General features: G+C 33.0%; 1 protein-coding gene across 1 annotated transcript in view; it reads right to left on the bottom strand.

Moving 5' to 3' along the window:
- LOC118194539 (uncharacterized) overlaps positions 1-22,507 on the bottom strand; it is a 49,880-nt gene that overhangs the window by 20,795 nt on the left and 6,578 nt on the right. The window contains exons 2-3 of the mRNA XM_085822054.1: positions 13,416-13,647; positions 3,032-3,235 (exon numbers count right to left, since the gene is read on the bottom strand). Coding sequence (XP_085678180.1) covers positions 3,032-3,235; positions 13,416-13,619 — 408 coding nt within the window. The 5' untranslated portion in view covers positions 13,620-13,647. The remainder of the gene's footprint in view (positions 1-3,031; positions 3,236-13,415; positions 13,648-22,507) is intronic.

Raw genomic sequence — 22,507 nt, 5'->3', positions numbered from 1 at the left:
ATCGCTTTGGGTCACGTGATATGAACCGGCGAATCAGGATGTTGAACCATGAAAGCATAGTAAATTCTTAAATTAATGTCTTTTTACAAATTTCTTGTCTTTATTTATTGGCTTTTTATAAAATTTTAAGCGATATTAAAATGTTTATGCCTTCTTTTTTAAAAAGAATTCTTAGAACTAACATTTTTTAAATATTTTTTACGTGTATACTGTATGTTGTCGCCAATAAAGTCTGCTTGGCGAGATTTGCGCCGGCGAAACGGAAAAGTACCATCTTTCGTTATACTGGGCTGATTGACAAAATTCAAATTGCGTTTTTCATGTTCCTAAAGCGCGACTTAGGATATATATTAGATATATATATATAGCATTCTTCTAACATAGGTATTTTGACACAAAATCGGACTTTTTCTGAAATAACATACCAATTTTTGGTACTATTCCGTTTTGAGGACCGTAAAAAATTGCAGCGAAAATATATGCGCAAAAGCGCCAAATCTAGCAAACGCGCCCATTTAACAGCGCGCCAAATCTAGCGTACCCGCTGATTTCAGATTGCGTAAGTTTATATAGTTCTATATTTCTTAAGACGCCATTGAAATACTAGTTTAATTTTTAAATCCTTTTTTTTTTTATTTTAAATCCTTTTTTAATATCTTATGGATTTAACAATTTGGGAATTGCCCATGACGAAAAGTCGGCAATAGAATTTTGGGCAAAGTGCAGAATCACCCACTGTTTGACGCGTTTTTAAGAATTGCACATACTCGGTATCCATGTACACATCAACCTATTTTCACTTAAAAAAAACATCCCAGAATTGCACAAAAATGGCATTGTGCATTCCTTTGACTTTATCCATGTACACATCGACCTATTTTCACTTGAAATGTCAAAGAAAATTGACAAAAATCCAATTGTTTTTAGCCTTGTAAAAAGCGGCAAACAAATAAGTGGGCGATTCTGCACTTTAACGAGAATATTTTCAAAGAAAAGGCATTATTCATCATAGAGAATTACGTTTGAAAAACCAACGAGATGAAATTATGCTTTAGCGATAAGTCGGTAGCGAAATAGCGATGCAGACATTCATTCAGTTATGTTTAGCAATTCTTATATAAATTATAAATAAATTATAATAATGATCTGAAATAGTTATTTACACTTTTGCTTCCATTCAGTCATGTTTAGCCTTTTTTATATAAATTATAATAACAAAAAAGTATTATATAAAATTAACCTTTCATTCTAAATTAAAACATCAATCTTAGATAGTTATTTACTATTATACTTCCTTTCTTGCCGCAATTATTTTTGGCAGCTTTGGCATCAACAATAGTTTGGCGATTTTTACGGCCCTCGAAACCGAATAGTACCCAATATTTTTCCATATTTCGATTCTACGACTCAAATTATGCCTAGATATTAAATTTTGTAAAATTTGGTGTGAAACTTACGGAAAAATTAAAAATTTACATTGGCGCAATTTTTTCAGTTTGCGCCAAGAATAATTCACTTGGCGCACTTTTTAATATATGGCAACCAATTTTCCTTTCTCTTCCATTATGCCGGAGCGGAAAAAAAGGCAGTTCGTTTCTACCTTTTTGCATTGTGCATGAGCGGAAGTCACATCGTTCTTAATTTACAATAATGTCTAAACCCCATTTGATGTTTTATCACTTTCAACAAATATGCCAAATTTCAAAATGTGCTAATATATAAATTCACGTATATCTTCGGAAATTTTGAGTAAAAAAAACTTTAATTTTTTGCAAGTATGCTTAGAAATACGACTACTTTAGGATAATGGTAAAAATTTTATAGATTATAATTCAAAATTTTTTTCAGAAAAGTTTTTTAAATTATTAAAAATACGAATCTTAAAAATAAATCATAAAAAATGGGTAAATTTTATTTGGAATGAACCTAAATTCCAAAATGTGAAAGGAAGAGTCAAATAACTTTAATAAAAAAGAGAGATTATTAAATATATATCAAACTCAATTAACACTGAGGAGCTAAAATTTTAAGAGCTAATTTCTTAAGAACTACTCGTGCGATTTTTACAAAACTTGGTAGTTTGGCGTAATTTGAGTCGTAGAATCGAAATAGGGAAAACAATTGATATGTTATTTCAGAAAAAGTCCGATTTTGAGTCAAAATACCTATACGAGAACAATGCTATATATAAATCTAATACATATCCTAAGTCGCGCTTTCGAGGCATGACTACTGGGCCGATTGAATTTCGTCAATCGGCTCAGTAGAAGAGCAGATATAGAACTGTCCCCCCTTTTTTTCGCGGTGTATAGTAATACAATTTTCGGTATTGATGTAGTATGCGTTCTACAGATTTATTTAACTATTTGTTCCTTAGATGCTATTTTTAAATGGGAAAATTAGTATAAATATTTAAGAATGCATAAATGAAAATAATTCCATTAACTGATTTAATAACTCATTTAATTTTTAAATCATTTAAATTTAAATTTTAGCGGCTTCAAAACTCAATAATAACAGCTATATAAAACAAAAATTCATTAGCTTTCATATTCGAATGCTCAATAAAAGGTGGCGGAAAAACTGATGAAAACTACAATTAATTTTTTAGGAGCCATTTAAGCAATAAATAACTAACTAAAAGCGGTAAATCGCACACTATATCAATAACTAATGTTTTCAACAAAAGGTTATATTGAAAACATAGTTAGTTTTACCAAAACTTTTCTAGGTATGTTGGAAAGAATTATACGTCATAAAACGGATTAAAATTTATTAATGTTAAGTAAAAAACTGATTTTTAATACTTATGTATTAAGTGATACTCATATTATGCCAATTGTCACTGACGACAAATTTTCTTTAAATATATGTCTCACTGGCGTTTGGTTATGAATATTCCAATGAAACTTCGATAGATTCAGGAAAGCAATTTAAAATAATTCAAGACTTTCTTCATAAAACAATGATTTCGCATGATAGTAATAATACTAATAAGAAGAGATATTTATACTTTAAAACTATTACTTACATATGATGTATTATAGAGCACTTGGTTGGTTTTGCTTGATAGCACACAACAAAAGACGAGAAGAGTAGCATTAGTAAAGGAACTACAAGCGACAACAAACAGGAATGTATCCGCCGGATAACACAAGAAATATTCTGGTAACTTTCGAGTTGTATACAACTGGCAGGCAACAGAGATCATTATAAGAATTATTAGATTTAATACCTAAAGAAGAAAAAAATTGATGAAATAATATAATCATTCTGTTACAGTCAACTTGGCTACTAAATGCCGGCCAGAAATGACTGATTTTAATAACTGAAAATATTGCTCAACTCTTAATGGTAACTATTATGCTACCGGTGCTTCTCTACTTACATCTTTTCAAATCAACAGCCTTCAGATTTATGAACAAACTTTTCTGCACGGTCAAGTTACGAAAACTACACTAATTCAGAGAAATAACTTCTCCTGGCTTTCTAAGTTTAGTAGAAACTCACGTATATTACTGACATCGGTCATGCAAAGTAGTGACAAGATATTTCTTCTTCAGTTGGCAAAATGCTAAATTCATGCCCCTGTAGGAAGTGGAAGTTAATTAAGTCTGAAACTTTCATATCCAACAGCAGTAATTACAGTCACCTTCAGATTAACCAGCTGAGGATTAACCAAATGCGGAGCCTTTTCTAAAAAATTCTGATGTGGACATCCTATGACTTCCTTTCACGGCCTATTAAATATTCTTTTTAGAACAATAATAAACTGGGATTAAATATTGTTAGATTTTTTACAGCAATAATCTGATATTAAGTAGTGTTAGACTAGCTAAATATATTGTATCATTAAATATATGTTTTCGTTCTTTGCCAAAATACGAGTATAATATATTTCTGGATATATATATTTCTGGATAGCCGTTATTTGCCAAAATATAATATGTTTTCGTTATTTGGCAAATTTTTTTTTTTAATTTGACGTTGCCAAATTATGAATATTTTCGGCATTTAAAACACTAATACAATCGGAAGCGTATGCCTAGGACCAACGAATGCAAAAATAAAGGACATTTAAGCTAAGTAAGGGGTTATATATATATATATATATATATCTGGGTACTTTTCCGTTTCGCCGGCGCAAACCTCGCCATTTCCCTTTCTCCGGCGCAAATCTCGCCAAGCAGACTTTATTGGCGACAACACACAGTATACACATAAAAAAATGTTAACAAATGTTAATTCTAAGAATTTTTTTATTATTTTTTTATTTTGGAGGCATAAATATTTTAATATCGTTTAGAATTTTTTCAAATGGGTCTTTTGTGTCCTTTCGCCACATAAATTCGGCGAGGTAACTTTCCAGATGATGCCGAGCAGTTCTTCTGTGTTTCTTATTCCGCCATTTTGCCTTCCCCATAGTCTTTCAATTTTTTGCGTGTGCGTCAAAGTTTCCGGATCTACAAAATTGATTCTCTTTCCTCTTCCTAATATTTTTCAGTGCAATATTATTTCCATAAATCGGAATACATTGTAGTTCCTTTTTCGATGTTTTCATTTATTGCCTCTGATACTCATGGATCTCATACTCATGGATCAGTTTGGAACCATCACAAGGAAACATTCGTTTGTTTCACGACAAACTCCACCAAAGATCCACTGTTGTGGTAAAATCCGTCCCGTGTTGTTTTTGCGCTTCGTGAACATACTTTCATTCACTTCAACGATCATACCAGGTCCTCCTATTTTGCGTTGTTGACGTTTAACTAAAGAATCCACACAAACCTCTCGCATGTAGTTATTCCAATCCACAGCTGTTCCTTGACTGATTTCCAACTGCTTTTCACACCATTTAACTGAAGTTAATTCTTCACTCCAACCATAAATGAATCTTAAACACTTCAAGAAACTCAATCTCGATGATTCAAACCATGTGCCTTTCCGTATACTTCTTTTACTGCGGCAAGTTAAAAGGTTGCAACGCCATTGAATTTTGTCTCCGAAATATAATTTCATTTCATGATTATTTTCACAAATAAGCAATGTTAGGCAAAACGCCTTTCGCTTGAAAGAATCTGACGGATTCTTCCTCTGTCCTGGGCAAATCCCGAATTTTCATTGGTTTTTCATCCATTTTTGACATATTTGTAAAAGACGTTAATTTAAGAATTTAAAGACGTTAAATTAGATTTACTATGCTTTCATGGTATAACCTCTTGATTCGCCGGTTAATATCACGTGATCCCAAACGATCTCATCTCACGTAAAATACGCTACAAAAATCTGATTCTCTCAGGAATTATCTACATTAATTTCAAGTTAAATCTCAGTATGGAATACGAGTTTAAATGCAAGAATTATTTCAATATTATAATTAAAAAAATTCTATGTAATTGTATGTCAATATTGAAAAAAAAAAAAGGTAAATCTGATAATAAATCTCAGCGACTTGTTTTGAAAAAGTGCCGCGAAAGGTTATCAGCGAAGATATTCGCTCTGGCATCAGTTCTACCATTTTCGGCGACTTTATCGCTTGCGCCGGCGGAATGGGAAATTGCGCCGGCCAAACGGAAAAGTACCTATATCTGTGTGTGTACTGTAAAGAAATATAAGAAAATATACATATATATTATAAAGAAATATAAGAATATATATATTATAAAGAAATATAAGAATAAAACACCTTCAAAATTTTAAAGGAATTTCAAAATTTTTACAATTTATTACACTTTTACTATCTATCTATCTATCTATCTATACATATATATATGTTACTGTGAAAGAACGAAACTGGAGACTGTCAGCATATGCCAAATACGTCGGTGAAAGACCGAACATTTGGTTATATTCTTATACATTCGGACCATCACAGATATACTGTGGTGGAGATTGAAAAGATAAATCGAGTTCAACAGAGGGGCGATTGTCTGCCGCCAAATGCTTTGCTCTGCTGCGATTGAAGTTATGTAGCATGTACGAGTACTATTTGTTACACTCTGGAACACTGTTTGTCAGTCTTATGCTAGGTTTGATGGTACGCGCAACGTTTTCTTCTTCTTCTTCTTCTTTTTAATCCAATACCCTAATTTATGTTGAATGGATACTGCAGTGAATCATGAACTTTTCCTTGAAAAGTTAAATGCATTAATTGCGAGTAAACGCGAAGCCAACTGTTTTTATTTTTCAAACACATCTCTTCTCCTCACCGGGATTGATTACTCCTTATGAAACTATGTTTGGCATTAAACCAAGAGGCATAGCATTTTTTTTTCTTGGCGAACAAATTGCAAATATTGAAACCGAAGAACAACTCTTAATAAATTGCTAACACTTTTGAAACCGAAGAACAGCTTGAAGAAACTGTTAATACTTTTGAAGAAAATCTGAGCAGTGGCCATACCGAAAACCATATTTCAAAGAAAAATATTGAGGAGGACCTGCAACCTACCACATCTTCGTATCAAGCCTGGACTGAACAACACGAGTTAATTTCTATAAAAATATCGGCCGCGAAAGAGAATCTTTTACTGCAAGCAAGCAAAATGTTACAAACCTCAAAAAAATTTTTCTCCAGCTCAAATTGGTGATTCTGTACGAATACAAGTCTCTGATTTCGACCGTGGTCGTACAGATGGCCGAAATGTGTTGGCAGTTGTTGATGGAATAAGACTCCGGCTTTTATAAACTAGATAATAAAAATGACATCTTCAAGCAGCTTTATACCCGTAATTTGTAAAGAAAGTTACTTTCCGTAGATGAGATTCCTTCTCAAGTAATGTCGCTGAGAGAAGCAGCTGCAGCTAATTCTAGAAGTAGAAGGCAAGGCTACACACGCTGTCACTGCAAAAGAAAGTGTTCCACAACTAAATGCAGTTGTAAAAGCAAGGGACTCTTGTGCAATTTAAAATGCCATAAAAGTTTATGATGTTGCCATAAATAAGATTTCAGTCACATAATTACGAGGGGTGATCCAAAAAAGGTTTACAAGGCAAATGAAAAAGTATTTATTAATAATAGAAACAAGATACAAATTGGAATCAAGAGACACATCTGGCCTTCACTTTTCCACATAGTCGCCAAACCTGTTTAGGCATTTGTCAGAACGTTCGACCAACTTGTTTATCCCGTCTTGGTAGTAATCAGGGCCCTGCTCATTGAGCTATTTCTCGGCAGCTGTTTTCACTGCATCGTCTGAGGTGAACCGTGTTCTGGATAAGTATCGCTTCAACGCCAGAAAAATGAAATAGTCACTTGGAGCCAAATGGGGCTGTATGGGGTGTGATTCCAGACCTCCCACCTGAACCTTTGCAGCAATTCCTGAGTCTGGTGAGCTGTATGGGGCCTGGCATTGTCATGCAGAAGAATAACGCCTTTGCTCAGTAATCCAGGCCGTTTGCGTCGGATGGCAATTTCGTTAAGATGGCACAATAACGATCGGCCTTAATGGTATGGCCACGCTCCAAATACTCGATTAGGATAACACCAGTCGTATCCCAGAAAACGGTTGCCATCACTTTACCGGCAGAGGGTGTGACCTTAAACTTCTTCCTCGTCGGTGATCCAGCGTGTTTCCACTCCATCGTGGCTCTTTTGGATGTGGGGGTGAAGTGATGAAGCCATGTTTCATCACCGCTAACGATGCGATCAATGAAGTGTTGGCAGTCTGAATGGTATCGCTGAAGAAATGTGAGGCTGCACATCATTCGAGTGGCCTTATGCTCCGCGGACAACGCACGTGGTGCCCAGCGGGCACAAACTTTGGAATATTGCAACTCATCGGTTACGATACGCTGAACGTTACCATAGCTCAGGTCCATCTCACGCAGGGTTACTTGTCGATCCCTTTGGATGATTTCTTCAACACGTGCCGTGTTGATATCCGTCCTTGAAGAACTTGGACGGCCGCTCGCTTCCATATTGCGGTTTTCCACATGCTCCCTGCCCACTTGATAAGAACGACACCATTTTGCTACTTGTTGTCCAGTCATTGGTTTGTCCCCGTATACCTCAACGATTTGTCTGTGAATTTCGGATGCGGCCACATTCTTGGCCCATAAGAATCGAATTGCGGCTCGCACCTCTATGCGAGACCAGTTTTCTAGACTTCGCGCCATTACTGTCGCTCTTAAATGTCTGCGTACTGACGCTACTTACTCGTAGAACCGCTGTAGGACAACTAGCGCCATCTGTCTACCACCCTGGGTGGAAACATTCGCTTTAGAATTATTACGTTTCAAATGCTTCTGCTTGTAAACCTTTTTTGGATCAGCCTTCGTAAGTTTTATTTTGTATTATTTTCTTTTCTCATTTAGAATGTATTGTTCAAAAGTTTATTTACATGTGCTGTTACTTAAGCTTTTTCATATTTTGACATATACGGTATAAATGCAAAAGTAAAAAAAAAGTTCTTTATTGACTAAATCTAAAACTAAATGCTTAACATTTATCCAAGCACGACTGCTGTCATTAAGAAGACAAGTAATATCGAGTAGCCCTTCTCGCGTTAGAATCAAAAGCGACATGTCACGCAGTGAAAACGCCTCTATATAGTTACAAACAACTCTTCTCACCAGGGACTGGTTACTCCTCTCAGCAAGACAGGCGAAAACGTTACGTCACCCTCGAAGTTTTATGGCGCCTGAAATACGGAGAACAAAATTGAAATTTCAATTAGTATTCAACATTCACCATTAGTGCATGGTGAATGTCGGTTATGTCAGAAATAAGGATATTTGGTAAATATTTTGGACATGCACCGAGCGACTATGTGAATGTTGACAATCACCGGTGAATGTCGGCATTCTCCAAATCTCGGTCTTTCATAGTACCATGTATATACATATATATATATATATATATATAAACACACCTTTAATGCCTATTATATATACGTTTGGTACTGCTGATTGCAATAAAAAAGGAGGAGCACAACTAGAGGTTATAGTCTCATATACAAAATTTCAATGTTCTACGACTAATCGCTTTTAAGTTATGCGAGATACATGCATATATACGTACACTGAGCCAAAAAAAGGGGGGATAGTTCTATATATCTCGTTTATTAGGCGATTGACGAAATTCAAATTGCGTTTTTCATGTCTCGAAAGCGCGACTTAGGATATATATTAGATTTATATATAGCATCATTCAAACTTGGGTATTTTGACGTAAAATCGGACTTTTTCTGAAATGACATGCAGTTGTTTTCCATATTTCGGTTCTACGATTCAACTTATGCCTAAATATTAAATTTTGTAAAATTTTGTGCGGAATTTACGGAGAAATTCCAAAATTTATCTTGGCGTATTTTTTCAGTTTTCGCCAAGAAATATTTACTTGGTGAACTTTTAATTTATAGCAAACTATTTTCCCTTAATTTTTTTTTCATTGTAGACGAGCGGAAAAAAGCCATCGTTCATCTTTGCAAGTAATTGTAACAAAGTGCGTATTATCGTTTGACGTTACTATCGCTCAAAAAAAAAAAAAAATGCCAAATTTCAAAACCCTCCAGTATGTAAATTCATGTGTATCTTAGAACATTTTAAGTAAAAAAGTATAATTTTTGGCAGATGTACCTAGAAATACATCTACTTTAAGATGATGTTAAAAATTTTATAAGTTATAATACAAAATGTTTTTCGAAAAATTTATAAAAATATTTAAAAATAAATCATAAAAAATATGCGAATTAAATTTGGATTAAGCCTAAGTTTCGAATTCTGGAAGAAGGAATCAAGTAAGTTTAGTATAAAAGAGATATTAACAAATATATATCAAATTGAATTAACATTGAGGAGCTAAAATTTTGAGAGCTAATTTTTTTTAAAATCTACTCGTGCGATTTGTACAAAACTTGGCAGTTTGGCGTAATCTGAGTCGTACAAACCAAATATAGGAAAAAATTGGCATGTCATTTCAGGATAAGTCCGATTTTGTGTCAAAATACCTATATTAGAACAAGGCTATACATAAATCTAATACATATACTAAGTCGCGCTTTCGAGACATGAAAAACGCAATTTGAATTTTGTCAATTGGCTCAATGGAATGGGAGATATAGAACTGCCCCCCTTTTTTCGCCCAGTGTACGTACGTTCGTAAGTACTTAAAAGACGTCACAAAAGTCCCTTTTAAATACGCCCACCAGCAGCCGAGCGGTAACTTCGCTGAACACTGGTACTTCGGTCCGAGGTTCGAATCCTCATACATACATAATCCTATATACATACATAATAAGAGTTTATATGTAAGGTTTTACTTCAATTTTATAATAGTTATTTTTATTTTGGAACCAGCCTTTCCTTTAGCTTCTATTTTTATACCTAGGTTTCATTGTCAGAATAGGTTTTCAGGATTACGATTTAGGCAAATAGGGCAGAAACGAGTATTTAAGTTGAAGTCTGTGTTACTTCAGCAGGACAGCGTGTTCTACCTTTCGGCCACGTTACTGCTATTAGATTAAGCTTGCTATTCCACGGCCGTACATTAAACATGCCTGCTAGTATACGCCGGTAATCCTTTAATAAGCGCCAACTACGCGAGTTGATTCTGTGCCGCTTGTGCTGATTAATTTTATTTAGATGTAGATTAGTTTATATTTTTTATTTTGAGCTAGGCTTCTTTTACGCCCGACAGGGGCAAATTGTTAATTCATTTTGAGTTAGAATAAAGAGTATTTCAACCCTTGTTGGACATGTTACTTACGGTACAAGAACTCAGGGAATAGTTGCTACATAGTTTGTGAATATTCTATCTTCCAGAGAACTCTAGTCTAGCTAGGATACTACACACATATATATATAATTAGTCTAACAATAAATATCTGACAATATTTAATATCAGTTTATTGCTGTTCTAAAAAGAATATTTAATAGGCTGTACAAAGCAGTTTTGTGGTGTTTACACTTTTATATCTAAAAATGATAAAGGTTTATAATTCCGAAATCAAAAACCTAAAAATTATTTTTAATTATAATTATTTCAATTATTTTTAATAATTTCGTTAATTAAGAAGATATAAAATTAATAAGTCAGAGAAATGAATAATAAGAGCTTTTTCAACTCGATTATCATTAGCCATTTCTGTAAGAAAAAACAACAATAAAAGTAATCATGCAATGTAAATTGAAAGGCTCAATGGGGAAAAAAACTCCACAAATTTATGAGAGAATGAAATGCATGAAAATCTCCTTCTCGGCTAGAATATTGATGCCTCACAGTAATTATTAAAAGTCACTTAAAATTATATTACATTCCTGAGTGCAGTGTTTAAATAGTAGAGATAAATGATCGAAAGTCAGTAAATGTTGGCAATAAATGTTAGCGAAAATAATACGTATAAACGAAGTTAGGGTGTATATCGTTTAGGCGCCTAACATATCTATGGAAAAATACTTCAAGAATCCGAGTTAAATTCAGTATTAAAAATAGTTGTATATAAATGTTGCTTGATTGGGAAGTCATCAGTTTTTCCTAATGTTTTTACATTACAAAGGATATATGGATTTTAACTGGGAGACATGTTGGGAATTTTCATTCTGCCCTAGTGTGCGTGCAACTTGTATCTATTTTGCGTCTTTTGTTTATTTTTAGGGAATGAGATTATACTATGATTGAAATTCTAATAATAGATGTTCCAAACTGCGTCATTGTGTAACACAGTTTAAAAACCTAGAACATAAGAATATACCATCGTTTACACTGGCCCTTGAACTATTATATTTCAATAACCTGTTCAACACATTTCAAGACCACGGAATTTTAAACTTTGTAGCTGAAGATATTGGAAAATATAAATGTTGTTTCAGAACTATTATTCAGAAATGTCCATCAAAGTCCGGAACATGATAACAGGAAATAATCATACAGGAACATACGGACGCATGCGCAAACCCGACTCGTAAGAAGGCCTGAATGTCAGAGCTGAACTATTTTTTTTTCGGAGGCTACATGAAAATCCTAGTACACGAAAACTTTGTGGAATCGAATATGAACTTAGTGGCACATACCAGTGCTAAAAACGCTAATGTTGTTGACTCGTCTAGCATACTTAGAAACGTTCATCGATCGATGTCCCTTCGTTGAGAAGCGATACCTGTATCTATCAAGAGGAGCGATACATTACATCTGCAGGCCTCAGCTTCGGATACCTGCTTTAACAATTGGTTTCAATCAATATGTTTTGCATATACTTCTTTGCGTAATAAATCCTCTTTATTTATGACATGTTTTGCGTCTTTGTGAGAGTGTAGCACGTCGGAATTGCACATACGCCCCTATGTTTCTATATGATTATTGCCTGTTTTCTGTTCCAGACCTCACGCACATTTTTGAACAATAATTTTCAAACACTTTGTGTTAGATAGAACATATTCGAGATTAAAAAAACCTACCGAATACCTCTACAACATTATAAAATGGAAGATCGACATCAAAGTTTGCACCAGAGAATGAAGGGGGAAGAGGTTTGAAGCCTAAATAGGCCTTGTGTCCATTTCCACATTCAAATGACCTAAGTCTAGCAATGCTAGCTGTTATAGCGTTGGGTCTGGGTTCGAATCCTCAACTATTGTTCAGAAGGTATATATATATATATATATGTTTGCAAATGCAAAGTGCCTGCACGACAGCTACTTAAAATACTGGAGACCTGAAATTCTCTTCAAATAGTTTGGTGGTAGGAGAAGAAGAGTGGAAAACTCTTGGATCCGTCTATCGGGGTATTCGCCATCAGAACTGGTGTAGATTTAGTTCGGTGGGTCTATTCCTGTACGACTAGTGATAACATTTTGGTGTCCCAAACCCTACTAAGTCTACCTGTAACTTATACTCTTCTATGAATTTTAAACTATAGTGTTGTTTAAAAATGCATCTTACTGATTTTAAGGAACATTGCTTATTTGGTCCCATTATCAAGACTTGAAGTTACAAATTGTACCTTTTAAGTAGTGCACACGATAAGAGAATGCCGTTTCTAATATTATCGATTTTTAACCTGTCATGTTTGTAATAATTGTCATCAACCTGCATACTTCCCCGAAACGTTTATATCTACTCATTATTAGTTCATTGAATAATAGGTATAGAGATCTGAGTTCCTTTCAAAAGAGTGAAAGCAATTATTATATTTATATTAGAGATTTAAGAAGCTTGAAGGAAAAATAACATTTTGATGTTTTCTACTCTTATACTTTTCTCAACTGCAGCATCAGTTTTAGAAGCATAACTAATCTTCGCATCTGAATCTCAAATGAAAATACAATTACTTTATAATTAAAACTATAAGAACAAGTTATGGTCATAATAAACAAGTTATGAACAATCATTTGTTAGCGTGATTGCATTTAATTTAATAAAGAATGATGAACTTCAAGTTATTGCCTCGAGTAAGAGGTTGGGATAACATTTCTTACGAGAGTTATAACGTTGATGATTCCTCGTGTATGTTTGAAGTAATTCGGATTCCAGTCAAAAAGATCTCTAACTGACAAGGTAGATTCCAGTTCGTTGTTTTCAAGCCCGGATGGACCTGTATTTGCAGATTCAGCATCACTACGTCTCTCTGAGTATTTACTGCTCGATTCCTGCTTGTTTTCTGATGCCGTATCTTCTGCCATGGCTAAAGTTTAAGTCTTCATGTCAGATCTAGAAGAAAGAGAATCAGATCTTTACACACTCTACATTACACAAACCATTACTTTACACATCATACTCTTTACACAAAAGAGAAAGAAAGTTTAAAAAGAAAGAAAATTTGAATTATTCCAGAATAAATTGAACTCGTTAAAACAGCAAATATCATGTAATGTTCTTCGTCATAAATTCGTAAAGGTATTAACATATAAAAAATCCCTCCGTAGTTTGGTAATAAAGTATATATATATATAAGATAAATGTTTTTAATAGAAATATTTTATATAGTAGATCACTTATGTAACTTGACTTATTATAGTCTTGGCTACGATTTCATTTCTTCCAATTATTTTTAGGCATTGAGATATATAAATAACTATTTAAAAATGACTCAAATGTTGATATTTTTAAATTACAGCAATACTGCCGTTTAGAAATATTTATGAAATTTCTGGTGTTAAAGCCATTTTATTACTAATCATCTTGTTAACGAGAATTATGAATATTTTGTTGCACTTATAAACAACATGCTATTAGAATTTGTAAATTGAAGATTCCACTAAAGTGGTAATGGATCTTTCATTTTCGTTACCACCTTCTCCTCTTCCATGATGGAAAAATTTATAGTGATGATTTTAAACTAAGCATTTTATATATTAGCTATTTATATAAGTTCGTGAATTAGATCTATAGAACTTCGTTTCTGAAGAGCAAAAACATGAAATTTACACTATTATCTGTTGCATAACTGCATTCGCATTCGCAGTGGACATGACGAGAAGTGCATACCAGAATCTGTACGCAATCGTTTACAAATCTGAAAGAGAACGATTTTTTAAAATTTCATTTAAGTGAAATTACAGTTCTGAAGGACATTAATCTGGATGTTTAACCGTTTAAGTTAATTTCTATCTTTACAACTTACTTCAGGCTTAAGGTTTGTATGTATTTTAAGGTGTTACTGGTATTTGCTTAATATCGCGGCTCTTTTATGTGAACTTACTTACGTTACTTGTGCATATATACGTAAGTTATAAAATGTGTAAGTCAAAATTATAAGTTAAAAAATATGTAAATCAAATTTATAATTTAAATTAGCAACAGTCCTTAATTCCCCCTCTCTATTCTTAAAATCGTAACAACTTTGTTGGACTACGTCATTTCTAGATCATTCCATCTCGTATGGCTTGTGTAATGTCAATGACGTAGCTAATTCAGAACCTAATACAAAATTTCGAGAACTGAAACCTTTCTCTTAATAAACAACCTAAACCAAAACTTACTCTTGGTGAGCTTCCATACTGGATAACTACGCACTTTAGCTTCAGCTATCTTGCATTCGAAACGCTATTTTCCTCGCTGACGTTACGCTCAACCTCTGCTAGCTATTGTTCATGGTTCTAAAAATATAACCTGTATAAAACTGTGGGGTGTATAGCGCACCCCACAATGATGATGTGCAATGAAAAGAATATGCATCCTAAGAATTAGTTATCAAGGAATAAAATTACGTATGGAATTTATGGCTACGGCTGTCTTCGAGTGTCATCTTTCTAATTACGCAGCCTCTACAAGTTATAACCGCAGAGAACCGTCACCAGTCCGTGCAGCTTTCTTTAAGTCATCTTATTACATATCTACATATGTGTGTGTGTAATAATTTTGCGAAGATTCAGAAGAAAATTTAGACACATAACATGACATAACAGTGACATACTTGGCCGAAACAACACATTAATTTATTCTTGGACATTCTTGATAATGCATAAACATGTTCACACATCGTTTTGAGTCCTATAAGCAACCTCCATAATTTTATATAACTGATCACATCGCTAGATTATGTAAAAAATGCGCGTTAGCACAGCGAGATGAATGCAGATGCAAAGTCAATGCGCATTTCAGCAAGGGGTATTTATAATAGAGTTGGCTTCTTTGCTTAAATTTCAGACTGTGAATGAATAAGAGCTATCCGCATTTCAGGATTAATACGATAATATAATGCGGATTAGTATTCCTGATGACCCACTTTAGATTCCAGGAAGGGCACATAGCCACAAATGAGGAGTCAAGGACCATAAATGAGAATAAAATAAGGAATTAAATGATTGTTGCTAAATTAACGATACTAGTTTTCTTTCATATTTTATATCTTACATATCTCCCCTTCAAAGAGAAAAAAGTTTGGTTATAGAAAAACCTTTCTAGAAATAAGCATTAGAGAGTTAGCAAATGAAGACAAATTTTGTGCTATATATACGTATTCTCGTATATATAGGATATGTTTTTCTTTAACGAGAAAGGAAATGATCTTCTCCAATGATACAACCTGTATGTTTACTGTGTTCCGTCATTTTGTTCCTGAACTTTCTCATATTTTAGCATACAAAACGGCACATAAAAATGTAATTCGAAAATATTTAAAAACAAAACCCTATATAATATCCAGATTAAATGCACAGTCCAATTTTAAAAGTTTGTAACTCCTTTTCTCTAAAAATATCTAAGTTTTTAATATTCTTAAAATTTTCTTTCCAAGTATTATAAAAAATTTTCTAAATTCGAATTTTTTTAAGATATAATCGTGAAAATTCACAGTTCTTGAAAATCTTTGTTAGAGTGTCATTAATATAATTTTCACAGTCCTTGTCGTGAAAGTCTTCTATAAAAAACCGTTATAGTCAATATACACCCAATATATTTCCTTTACAATATTCATGAAATTTTATTAAAATGAATTTATTCCTTAGATAGAATTCCACATTTTCTAATCATAAAGCGATGAAAATTCAGCTGTAGACATTTATAAACATACAAAAGTAACAGAATACTATACAAACAATAAAATAATCTTTGATGAAAAATGGGCAGGTACTCTACAAGCGAATCAGCGTAATTACTTGCTGATAGCTGTGGGATGTTTGCGGAATAATATGAATATAATACTTTTTAGTAGAATTTTAATAGTTTAAACTACTGACCATATCAACAGATAACAATCAAAAGGTTTACTTACAGATGGGGGTACTTGTATTAAACTAAATCTCTTTTGTTTACTTTTCTTATTAAATTGACATACTTCACAATGTTTACGATCATGTCTAATATCTTGTATTACTCCAGCTCAATAGTATTGGGATTAATGATAATATTGAAGAGGTAACAAATTTAGCACTTAGGCTGCACCAATATAACCAGTATTCGGTATGAGCTTCTTCAAGTAATTTAGTACGAAGAGATATTGGTGCTACAATTTTATAAAATCTTTCTTTCTTTATAGTAAACACATTATTAATTTTCTTAAACTTGGGGCTATAAACTTTATCCAAGTTTTGATGGTTTTCAATTTCTTTTATTGATAATAAATTAGTCTGAACACACAAATGTTAACAAACAGGATTTTTAGTTAATATATCAGCTTCAACATTAGTAGAACCTTTCTTGTGTTTTGTATCAAAGTCATACATATATAATTTTAAAGACCATCGGAATAATCTACCTATAAGACTTTTTATATTCTTAAGCCAAACTAAAATAGCATGGTCAGTATGTACAGTAAAATGACCTCCATGTAAATAATAATAAAATTATCTATAGTATCTACAATGGTTAAACATTCCAATTCAGTAATTGCATAATTTTTCTCATAAGATCTTAATTTTCGAGAATGGTGAGCTATATGGTGTAAATTCCCATACTCTTGTTTCAAAACTACATCTACAGCTTCTCTAGATGCGTCTACAAATACGACACGGATATTTTGAATTAAATAGTGTTAAAATTGGTCTGGAAATTAAAGCATCTATTAAATTTTGAAATATTGTCTAACGTTTAGTTGCCCATTTAGACTAAGACTGGTGGTCCATTTAGACTAATTTTAAAGACTAAAACTGGTTGTAAATGCAATTGTTTTAATATTTTTTTCATTTAATTTTATAAGCCAATAACCAGATGCTAGATCTAACGCACAAAAAATTTTGCATTCGTTATTTGGTTTGTACTGCATCTCTTCTAGGTCTACTATTTTTGAGTAAATTTATTAGAGGGGTTCTAATTTTTGCATAATTTGGAACAAATTTATAATGCACATTAATGTTTCCAAGAAAGCTTTGTGATTCTTTAACATTTTTAAGGGGTTGTAATTTTTTAATAACTTGGGAAGATTTCTGTCTTTTAATTTACAGCTAAATTGAGGATAGCTTTAGTTCAGTATACAGAGAACAGAACTAGAGAAGTCTTAAATACCCTTTATTATTATTTCCAATTCCTTATTTAAAGTTCACAGACAATTCGTTTTTGAAGTTTTACAATAAAGCCTCCACTCAGGAAACTTTAAAATAAAGTTTAACTAATCTTAACTAAAAATGATATAGTAGAAGCTATCAAGATTCTAACAGAGTTGGCCCCTTAACACTAACTAACGGCGAAGCTATTTTCTTTTCCATATATGTCAAATATTATTTTAAGATGTTCTAAATGCTCCTCGAGATAGTGATTAGTGACTCTGACTGCCGTACCGAAGGGTCCGGGCTCGAATTCCGGAGAAAGCACGGATGTTTGTAAATGTTTAGTGTCTGTGCGTGTGTGACATGGGGACACTCAAACTATGGAGCGAGCCGAAAGCACTCTCGATAGGCTGGTGGTAAGGGAATAGGGGTGGGAGAACCTCCTTCAAAATGTGGGGAGAGAAAGTGAGCAAAGTCGTACTCACACTTGTACCGTGTTTAAGGCTCTTGCCAAAGGCAGACGCAATCTTGTCTCCTTGCCATGATAAATTTCGCGGCATTGTTCCGATATCAGACAAGAGGGATTAGTCACAACAACAACAAATGTTGTTGAAAATTTTCAAAAGATACTGCGATGTCATCCAAATAATTTAAAGCAAGCTGAATTTGATATTTATTTAAAATTTGCCTAAGAGCTCTTTGAAAAACAGCTGGGGAGTTTCTCCAGGCATGAATTTTAAAGACTAAAACTGGTTTTAAATGCAATTGTTTCAGTATTTTTTTTTTCATTTAACTTTATAAGCCAATAACCAGATATTAGATCTAACGCACAAAACATTTTGCATTCGTTATTTGGTTTGTAGTGCATCTCTTCTAGGTATCGGTTCGAAATCTGTTTAACTAATTGTATAAAGTTTCCTGTAATCATTACATAACTTAGTTTTAGCCTTTTCATCTCTTTGATGGGCTAAAGCTACACGAGCAGTGTACAGGTTAGATGGTGTGTTTATGATACCTGCAATAATTGTATTTGTTTTCTAATTTGATCATTATCTTTAGGGTATAGTCTGTATGGTCAATAAATTACACGAAGTTCTGAAGTCAGTAATACTCTTGGATTTTTAATACACCGCCATAATGCTTACTTTTTGTAAATATATGACTTTAATTATTTAATAATTCTTTCAGCTGGCTATTTACGGAAGAATTTCCACTCAGCATTTTCTATGAAAATAGTTCTTTCATTCTCAGTATTTTCACATAACTTTCAGAAATAGCTCTTAAAAAGTATACTTAGACATATATATTTGTTTATACTTCTATAAAACTGATAAACCTCATAATCAGTGAAACTCAGTTGCAATGTAAACAAACGAACAAGGGATGATGACAATGATAAATAATTTAAATGAGAATTTACAACATTAAATTTAAAATGTTACATCTTTTTACTCTTCCAGTCTTGCATGACAATTTAATTTATTTAGTGACAGGAAACCCTCTAAATAGGTAATAGCTTTCTTGAGTTTCAAACCCGAGAGTTTCAAAATTGTCAAGACAACTTAAAGTACTTTCAGAAATTACATTTCAGACTACATGTATCTATAACAGCAAGGGAGTCTTTATTCCCTACCTTAACATTAATTTTAAAATATTGTTGAATATATGAGACAGAAAATATATAAATCAAAAAATTATAATATAAATTAGAAATAACCCTTTTATTCTTCATTTTAGTTGCAGGACTTCCCCTCTCTATTCTAAAAATAGTGATATATTTTTCTTGACTGCGTCACATCTAGATTAATCAATATCATACAGTATCATATGAGTTTTACATAGCGATGATGATGTAGCTAATTCGGAACTCAAAATTCCGGGAACCGAAACCTTTCACTTAATAAGCTTCCACATTTGATAACAACGCACTTTACTTCTATCTCTGTCGCCGCTAACACACTGCCGCACTGTTTTCATCCTATCTCAATCATATCAAAAATGTAAATATTCTAGAAATAGTTACCATTAGAGAGCCAAGTAAACTGCGGCCAACCAGAATATTAGCCAACCAATTTGATTCATTTCATCTTCTGAGCTACCATTAAGGTTAAAATGCGGTTTAGCCCACTGGTTGGCGATTGTTTTTCAATGGGCAATAAACGCGCCAACATGGCTAACCCGATGTTTTGAAGCTGTGTTGTTATTCTGTTGCCACTAAATGTTATCGCCCTGTGTTATATTTAAAGAAATTAAATATTAAAAAATCTGCATAAATGTTTCTCGCATTGTGATAAAACAACGGTACCTAGAGCCATCAAATTTTGAATAACATACGTTTCCAACCTAATATGGGCATCTGGAAGCCCAAACTTGGAATTTTTTTAATTATCTGATTGATATTTTGTAAAACTTGAACGAAATTTTTATTAGCAAACTGAAAGATTTCAAAGCGAGCAACTGCAACACAGTACGGGAAAAAAAAAAAAAAAAATTACGTGCAGAGCGCAAAACTGTGTATCAGAAATTCTAAAGATATGCTCATTTTAAAATTATTTTACGATATTGCTGTTGAACTGAATTTTATGGTTTAAGTGTAAAAAACATTATATGATAAAGAAATGTAACACGCAAAACGTTAAAAAAACGCCCTTTGGGCGTAATGTAAAATCTAAAAGCTTTCATTTCTTTATTTTATTTATTTATTTATTTATTTACTTGTTAATTCTGTTGCGTTTTGAATGTTCTTATGTGGTTTCTTTTTTTAATCGAGTGTTTCCCCCCCTGTGGGTTTTAGCATTTCTTCTGCATATATTACGGAAACGGCGTATAAACGTTTGTAAATTTATTTAAAGATGAGGGGGGATCCAAAAGGGTTTCCCCCTGATATAAATTCATATATAAAACCCCTCAAAAAGACTTTACATTTTTCTTGAAAAGTAAGTGAAAAAATTTTTCTTGTATGTTTCGTTTTAAAGTTGCTTATTTTAATATTTTGTATTTCTTTTTGGCTCAATCCTAGAAGATTGGAAAAGCTAACGTTGTGCAATTCTCTGATTTTTTTTAATGAAAATAGATCGATATGTACATGGGCAAAGCCAATGCAGTGCGCAATGCCGACGTTGTGCGCGATGCCGAGTTTGTGCAATTCTGGGATTTTTTTTAAGTGAAAATAGATCGATGTGCACATGGGCAAAGCCAATGTGGTGCGCAATGCCGAGTTTGTGCAATTCTGGGATTTTTTTAAGTGAAAATAGATCGATGTGCACATGGGCAAAGCCAATGTGGTGCGCAATGCCGAGGTTGTGCGCAATGCCGAGTTTGTGCAATTATGAGATTTTTTGAAGTGAAAATAGATCGATGTGCACATGGGCAAAGCCAATGTGGTGCGCTATGACGAGTTTGAGCAATTCTGGGATGTTTTTTAAGTGCAAATAGATCGATGTGTACATGGGAAAAGCCGATGTAGCCAATGTTTCAAATTGTGGCCAACAAATATTATCGCCCTGTATTATATTTAAAGGAATTAAACGATTAAAAATCTTCATAAATGTATGTATGTTTCCCGCATTTTGATAAAACAACGGTACCTAGAAACATCAAATTTAGAATAACGTCATCCTCCTGCGAATATGGGCATCTGGCAGCCAAATTTGAAATTTGGAATTTGTTTTATTATCGTTTTCATATTTTGTAAAATTTTAACGAATTTTTGATTAACATACTGAGGAATTTTAAAGCAAGCAATGACAATGCTCTACAGATAAAAACATTTTTATCTCCAGCGCGCGAGACTGTGTATCGGAAAATCTAAAGATATGGTTATTTTAAAATTATTTTGTGATATTGCTGTTGAACTGAATTTTACGGTTTAAGTGCGAAGGACATGGTATTTAATTAATAAAGGTAACACGCAAAGTTTTAAAAAAACGCACCTTTGGGGCGTAATGTAAAATCTTAAATTTCAGATTTTATTTTGTTTTTTAATTTCATTATATTTGTTGTCTTTTTTATAATTTCCTATCGTTGACAATATTACCTATCGTAGCTTTAGATATCGAAAAGCCATGGCTTTCACAGCGTTTTTTAATAACTAGATACGAATAAATTTCTTCGGAAAGAGCACAAATGTCCGAAGACAAATTGTCAAGTAGCAGACGATAATTTATGCTTTCCAAACTATACTTGTAGTTAAAAAGAATTTCCAAGCAGACGATTTCTTTTGGAATTTTTACTTCGTAATTTCAGCAGTTAATTCATTTGCCGTTTGAATGTTCTTATGTGGTAGTTATCAATCGAGTGGATTTATCTGTGTGTTTTTGCCATTTTTCTGCATATATTTCGTTAAATAAATAATCGCTATGGATTTATCTGTGATGCTGAGAGAGGTGAGTGAATGTACATGTAAATTTATTACTTTATTAGAAATGCAAGGGAAACGTGCCGTCATTGTCAAAAAGACTTTTTATTTTCCTGAAAAGGGTAAGTGAAAATATTTTTTCTTTTTAAAATTGCTTATTTTTAATATTTTCTTATTTTCTTTCATTGTGAGAAATTAGATATTTAAATTTATTATTGTGTAGAATTCTAATACGAAAGTATAGAACGTGGTTTAGGAATTTAAGAAACATGGAAATGAAAGCTGTGTT

The sequence above is a fragment of the Stegodyphus dumicola genome, chromosome 8, assembly GCF_044657685.1.
Source record: "Stegodyphus dumicola isolate Sdum_Otavi_A_Nest chromosome 8, ASM4465768v1".
Lineage (NCBI taxonomy): Eukaryota > Metazoa > Arthropoda > Arachnida > Araneae > Eresidae > Stegodyphus > Stegodyphus dumicola.
The sequence above is the reverse complement of the archived record's forward strand: the minus strand, read 5'-3'. Positions and strand labels throughout refer to the sequence as shown.